A 7,638-nucleotide genomic window follows, 5' to 3' on the forward strand; every position below is an offset into this window, starting at 1 on the left:
GTATTTTCTCTAAAATATTTTGTCAATAAATGTAAAAAAATGAATAAAATTAAAATATATACATAAAGTGTGGCCAAGACTGACGGATATTTTACCTACGAGACATTACCAGTTTACACTTGACAGCCAATGCAACAATATGTGCAAGGAGACAAGATCACACATTGAGATGAAGGGTTCTTGAAGTATCGTAACATCTCAAACAGAATTTTCATTGAACAGAAGGACCGCATTATAAAACAATATGTTTATTCTCTTCACTCCTCTGTGTAGAGCCGTTTTGTTTGCATTTACACTGCATTTCTTCTAGTTTCTGCTGGTCACTATGTATCTTGTGCTTGAACTATATACCCACATAGACAATTGTTTTATTCACTACCAGAATGCTTTTATACTCATAATAAACTTTTTTTTTTCTCCAAACTGCTGTGTATTTTTTTGTTTCTTCTTCTTATTAGCAGAGGATAATTCATCTCAATGTGTATTTTACCCAATGTTCAAATTGCTGAGGAGGGATTACGCCTCTTATGGTTAGAGTTGTCATGTATGAATGTGGCCACCAGAGGGCACACCATGTGCATTTCACCTAGTGTAGATGGATACCGGCTGGGTCCACATTGCAGAACTGCAATAGATGGAATGTAACAATCAAGAAGCTACATTCTATTAAACATTTGATATTATTGTTTTGTAAGTGTGGTGGTGGGGCCTGACAATTTCATATACTTTTGTAGTTTTTCTGGGTTTTGTTGGTCATTACGTTGAAATCTGATTGAAGCACCACTCGGGGTGTTTTTTTCTTCTTTTCTTGCAGTGCTGGAGTGGCACAACTAATCTAAATTCCCTGCCCCTGGCTTTGCTGGGCGACCCGGAAGCCACAACTGAACGTAAGTATATGACAGCCAGAGCCAGACTCTCATAGACTTACATTAAGAGCTGGTGACCGTTACCTTTGACTTCCAGGTAGTCAGAAGCTGCGGTCACAAGATGGTGGTTCGGTACCTGAGCAACGCCGGGAACAGCTGAAGACAGACTTAACAAGTTTCTCCACCTTCTCCGTTTTGTCAGTACATGAACATCGGACTGAGTGTGTTACGATTTTTACCATGGACCCATAGACATGAATGGGCGAGTGTCATCTAATTGTCAGACGCCAATCATGCATCATGGGTATAAGTGCTATGTCAAAACCACGGATAGCACTAATCTAACAAATGGTCATCTGCAAGAGCCCTAAGTGTCACTTCTGACATCATAAAGGCAGATTTAAATCCACATCAAGGAAAGATTGCATTTATTTGACCTAGACCCTGAGACGAGATCAGACAGAATGTTCAAAAATGATGTAGACTTTTAGAATTCCATTCAGCATTATACCCCATGCCTGCATTAAAACATAGTGACACTTCTGCTGAAATGAAATTGTGGTGTGCTCCATATTGAATAAATTGATTGTCCAGTACTTCTATATTTATTTTTAGGATAGGTCATTAATAACAAATCAGCAGGGATGCAACACCTGGCACCCTTACCATTTAACTGTTCATGGCGCAGAACTCCGTTATTTGCCTAGTGGCTGCAATGGCAACGGCAGATCCACCCCTATTCCCTCAAATGGGTAAATGTGCAGTACCCATCCATGGCCACTATAAGTTGATGGCGCTGTGCAGCTCCTCCACTGATTACATGTCACTAAACTGATGTTGACCAATGTTAAGGATAGACCGCAATGTAGACATACTGGACAACCCCTTTAATCTTCCTTGGTATTGTTACTTTTCGGGGATAATGTAATCCATATAGGGCCACATTTAGGCTCTGTTATAGAAAACTTTCACTGTAGAGACTGTGCACACCACTTTGGTTAGTAAGCTACATCTAACCGCTTTTGCTTCAGCCTGTTAAACCTTGCTCTTCTCTCTCCATCTGAAACAGCAGTGTGTAGATGATATGAATAGTCATGTTACAAGGCTTGAGAACGCTAGCAAGTCCGTGTCTTTTATAGGTTCACATTGCGTTAGGGCAATCCGTTTAGCGCTAGCGCTAGTGGATTGCGCTAACGCAATGTTTATTTAGGGGCCGTGTTTGGGGTCGCGTTAACGTCCCCACTCTCGCAGATCCCCGATCTGCGAGAGCGGGGAACGGACCTCGGGCGCGCCGCGGACGCTGCAAGCAGCGTCCGAGGCGCGTCACAGAAGAACGGCACATCACTAGCGCGAGCCGAAAAAGGCACGCGCTAGTGATGCGCTGCAGGAGAAATTTACATTGCTGTCAATGGGCACGCTAACGGACCCGTTGCACGGCGTTAATTGCGTCATTTTCGCCGTGCAACGCTGTCCGTTAGCGATCACCCACTAACGCAATGTGAACCTAGCCTACACTATCTCTGCTCTCGCACTAGCGAGCTAGCTTTGTTCTAGGAGAGAGCTGATGTGTGTATTTGGAATAAGGACCCCATACTTTTCTGGTATTCCTAATGCAAGTCAGACTTGAAGAGTAGCTATCTTCCAGAGGTGGCACTAGTAAGAGTTTTCTCTCCTTCCAGGAGAGGGTTAATTTGTATTAATACCCCCATCCCCAAGTTACACATGAGAATAGATGTTAGTATAATCAGAGTTTTCCTGCATTAACTGATCTGATACCAGAAAAAGTAGGAACTGAGACCCTGAGTTCAGCACTGGGTGACTTACTGGGCTGCTTGCTCTAGTTTTGCTAAATCTGCTGCGGCTCTGCTAGCCCTCTTGATGAGCCCTGTATAACCCCACCATTGATTGACAGCTTTCTGAATACATTAAGTATAGACACAAAACTACAAGTCAGTGGTGGGGTGTGAGATTATTCAGTGCTCATTAATAAGGAGGACTATATGGCAAGATTGTATCACTGAGAAAACTAGCAGATCTGCAGCTGATAAATCAGTGTTTTATCAAAACTACAGCAAGAAGTCCAGTAAATGACACCGCGCTGGACTCATGGTCTCTGCTCTGCTAACGCAGCAAGAACCTGGTGACAGATTGCCTTTCTGTATTCCATCTTCATATATTTGTAATAAATAGTAAACACATGGTTTTATTAAAAATATAGTCATTTATTCTGCTTATTTTCCAATTTGAAATAAATATAAAGGTACAGAAAAAACATATGAAATCTGGATTCCTGAAGATTGCATACAAATTAAAGTGCATCTGACAGTTTATCAAATTGTGCTGTTTCTGGGGCTCCCCTGGCTGGGAATAGGGCCAAACAGCAGCTGGACTAGCTATATACCGATTGGCCATGCAGTATTGGGGTATGTTCCTCCGCCATTTATCTGCACATCTTATATCCAGACCCGACACTGATCGCACTCTTTGAATTGCATTTAAATTCTACTCCGCTTGTCAATTTCCATATATAAATCTCCAACGACGACTGGTTGAGATTTGTTGGTATCTCATCTACTTAGCTGGTATTGTGTACAATGCAAAATTTACCCTCATAAATCTGCATGGAAAATCCACAACATGTGAACATGCCGTTAAAAAGTATTACAGGGCTCAACAAATATATAATGTAATTAGAAGAACCAGCTTCTGCCAGAATGATATGGCTTCCTTCTAGGACCATATCTTCACCTTCCCTCCTTTATAGAACTGTATTCTGGTGTTACAAGACCGATGTGCGCACTGTATACTGTATGGCACCAATATACCGGACACAGGAACACTAGATTTAGGCGTTTGCACACATAAGGGCACATTTTCCTTATCCGCCTGTGTTTGCCTGATTACAGTCATCTTTTCCCACTCCTTCAGTATATACACGTGTAATGTATTAGGGTGGATCTGCTCGGTTATATTAGTATAAATCTTCGAAGTCTGTCCGGTCCATAGTCTGGTCCTTAGGTTTTTCATACTGCGTATTCGACCCCTTGTCTGGACATCATCATTGCTCTCTTCAGTTGCTCGTAAGACACAAACATGACGACATTCCAGGATCCCAACCTCAAGAAAGATGGGACAAACCTGGAAAGAGATGAAAGAGAAATATCAGAAGATTACGAAAAATCTTGTGTTTGCGCCTTCTGTGATCTCTGTTATGTAGAAGCTTCTTATACATAAATATATTTTTTTTTTTTTACAGTGCCATTTATTCCATATTGCTTTACATGCGAGGAGGGGTATACATGGATAATTACCCTTTATAAAAGGCGGTAGGTCCCTCCTTGGTTAGCATGGTCCATGCACAGTTTATCGCTGACTTGTACTGTCCGGGTGGAGAATTCATGTATCTGGTCTTTACCACATCCACTGGGGAAGCAATAACGGTAGTACAAAACCCGGCTCCAAAGGCAGATACAAAATGGCAAGGGAGGTTATCTACGAAACACCAAGGCGATCACATCAACATCTATTATTATCTAGCCCTTACAATATGTCCCCAAAAACATTGTATATGAGGTCAACGCAAAACTATATGAACTAGCCTTACCATCCAGCAGCAACTAATATACAATACTAATATTACATGTATCTCCACTATAGAATAATATTCTGCCTGTTGCATTAAAGGAGACGGGCAGAACAATATGGAGTGTACTTTATACATATTGCATATTTAGAACTGGGATTAATGTTATACTAAAGGGCTCCTGACAGCTGACTCAGGCTGCCCGAACCATGGGCTGTATGAATCGGAAACCGGCTCTGTTATTGCAGCCATGTGTGGTTTATGCAATGGTTCAAAGGAAATCTTTAAGAGCTGGCCAGGAAAGATGCGGCTTTGATGAATAGTCCAAGAAGTCTCCTGCAGACTCTTCCTGCCTCGCTTCTCTAGACTGACCGGTCTCTCCATATGCGTGTACAGAGACCTGTCAGTCTAGGCGAACGGGGTGGAGAGAAACAGGGACATGCCTCTAAGGCAACGTTCACATGTTCAGTACTTTACCTCAGTATTTGTAAGCCAAAACCAGAAGTTGGTCAAAAACACAGAAGTGGTGACATGTTTCTATTATACTTTTCTTCTGACTGTTCCACTCCTGATTTTGGCTTACAGATACTGAGGTAAAAAACTGAACATATGAATGTGGCCTTAGACTAGACATCTTCGTTGAACTATCCCCAGCTGCAGCTTTTCAGAGTGAAACACGCATTGTCTGCAGTTATGAATAGTTCAAGAAATGTCTCCTGCAGACTTTCCTTGCCCCGCATCTCTGCATATGTGTGTGTACAGAGACCTATCGGTCTAGGTGAGGGGGGCGGTTAGAAACCGTCAGGGACGTGCCTCTTAGACCAGACTAGTTGAACTGTCCCCGGCTGTAGCTCTTCAGAGTGAAACTTACATGGTTGCGATAACGGACAAGGTCATTGATTCCTGCTGTCCGTGTATGGGGCAGAATGAATCAGTTGCCAGGTTCCCTTTAATTATGAACATTTCTGTACCGCGCTGCAGAATACATTGGCATCATTTAGGCAAAGAGAAATTAAGATAATAGTGTGAAATATGAGCATCTCCTACTTCAGAACTATTTCCTGCCCCTGCTGCGGACACTATGCCTTACTTATAACCAGTGATACTAGTAGTGAGGCCTCCGGATGCCGGCGGTTACCTGTCAATAGTTTGTACTGCAGCAGTGATTCCTTTATTAAGTCGTAGGTCACCAGTTCAGTGCAGTTGACTATTGCATTTCTTGTCACATTTGGAAATGTTCCTGTTTAAAAAGAAAAGGATTAAAAAATGTAATATTTTGTTAACATTATAAAAGACTTATTATATTATACACTTTCTAATGTCTATTGGAAAACTTTTATAGATTCCATTCTTCTTAGGAATATAAACCACATCACTGTATATCATGTACCTTTCCAAAGGCCTTTCATTCCTTCTTGTCTTGCAATGGTTCTGTACGCATCCATAGTACCATTGTATCTCCGCTTTATCCCGCGGAGATTGGCCTGGGCTTGGAAGCGGACTTTTACCACATCCGTTGGCTGGGCGACTGTTACAGCCAGGGCTCCTGTCGTGCATCCAGCAAGGATTCTGCTCACAATCCCAGCTTCTACAACAAAAATGCACCAACATAATGGCGGAAACGTAACAGCAGTCTGACCGCTTCCTATTTCACGTGTGTCCACTTATAGACGTGATGTGCACAGACTTACTCTCTTTTCCATTGGTGTAGAACACCTTAACCGTATCATAAAGCCCAATTCTAATGGAAGCAAAACTCATTTGTCTTTGCAGTCCGGCCACTAGTCCATTGTAGAGGCTCTTGGGTCCCTCGGTCTTCACAATTGTACTTATGGTGCCAAAAACGCCTTTGTAACGGATTCCATTGATTGCCCCCAATGCTGTTGATTCTCCTTGTATCTGATTAAAAAATACAGATTTTTTTTTTAGTTTTTATTTTCTGTGTGATGGCTACACAGAACTTTGGTGGCACCTACATTACGTGATCTTTAGGGTAAGTGAATATTTTAGAAGTAGTACAAATAATAGTATTTTAGCATCTAGCCTAAAGGATAAAAACTAAGAAGATAAATGGAAGATATGGAAAAAATAACCAGAAGTTATAGAATGGCATTTTGGGATATCTAGGTTGTCAATCTATGTTCCAAGAATAGAATATGAGTAAAATATTAAAATTGAGTGTTTCGGTTCACAGATTAAACAATGCCATATGTTAGAGTATGTAGAGCTTTTGTGATGGGTTTCTTCTGGTTATCTCACCGACTTCATACCTGGGTGCTGATCATAAATCTGTAAAGTCTGTGACTTAGATTGGGTATTATGATATCAGTTTATCTCTGATTTGACCCAAAACTAAATCGTGCTCTTACCTGTAGTCTGACTTTTGCAGTATCCAGGGGGAATGTGAAGAGGTCAGCTATGCATGCCGCAGTGCCAGCACCGATGAACTTTACAGCTGGTGTAGGGGGGATGTCAGAGGGTCTCAGTCCAACCATTTTGATTAGATGAATTTGAAGCTGTGATTAAAAAAAGTAAAAACTATTAAAAATTAACATTATCATTGAGATGTAATCGTGATGACATTTCTTCCCCCAAAATGCGCAAACTGAAAAATGTTTCATTACTGCAAAAATATCACTTGCATTGAGAAAACAAAATCAATTCCAGCAACACTAAGTTATTCACTAGACGTCTACATGGCAGGCTTACAAGAGGTAATGATTTACAAGATAATGACATTTTCCCTTCCAGTGTCTTAGGGTAATGAAATGCTCATACTTACTGGTCGCACTGGAGAGAGATGGGCTTCTCTTGTTCTTTCGTGATCTCACTGGGAGATTTCCCTCTGCGCCGACCCATTCATCAGCGCTCCTTATATATAGTCAGCCAGATGTGACGTCGCACAGGTGAGATGCTGAGGAGGAGGAGGCTTTACCTGTGACAGGTCCGGATGGCGCACACCCCTAACCGGGACTCCTCCCCGCCATGATCGGAAGGAGGATAAAGATCGTATAAGGAAGGCAGAGAATATTATTAATTGGAGGTACATCATCTTCATGGAAAGGTTTTTTATCGATTAGTTTGGGGCAGAAAGTTGGTGTCTGTGGTTTCATGTCCCCACTACCATGTGCTGTACACTAGATCTGCTATGGGTGATAATAAATGATTGTGCTATCATAACCATGTAAT

At 41.7% G+C, this 7,638-nt stretch overlaps 1 protein-coding gene across 1 annotated transcript; it reads right to left on the reverse strand.

The window, feature by feature from the left end:
* Positions 1 to 3,067: 3,067 nt before the first annotated feature.
* Positions 3,068 to 7,329, reverse strand: UCP1 (uncoupling protein 1). Its single transcript, XM_077279233.1, has 7 exons — positions 7,232 to 7,329; positions 6,819 to 6,965; positions 6,141 to 6,348; positions 5,840 to 6,037; positions 5,588 to 5,689; positions 4,178 to 4,358; positions 3,068 to 4,004 (listed from the first exon to the last, which is right to left on the reverse strand). Exons 2-7 carry the CDS (start codon positions 6,942 to 6,944, stop codon positions 3,890 to 3,892), a joined length of 930 nt encoding a protein of 309 aa, XP_077135348.1. The 5' UTR covers positions 6,945 to 6,965; positions 7,232 to 7,329; the 3' UTR covers positions 3,068 to 3,889.
* Positions 7,330 to 7,638: the final 309 nt, after the last annotated feature.

Source organism: Ranitomeya variabilis, chromosome 1, assembly GCF_051348905.1.
Source record: "Ranitomeya variabilis isolate aRanVar5 chromosome 1, aRanVar5.hap1, whole genome shotgun sequence".
Taxonomy (NCBI): Eukaryota; Metazoa; Chordata; class Amphibia; order Anura; family Dendrobatidae; genus Ranitomeya; species Ranitomeya variabilis.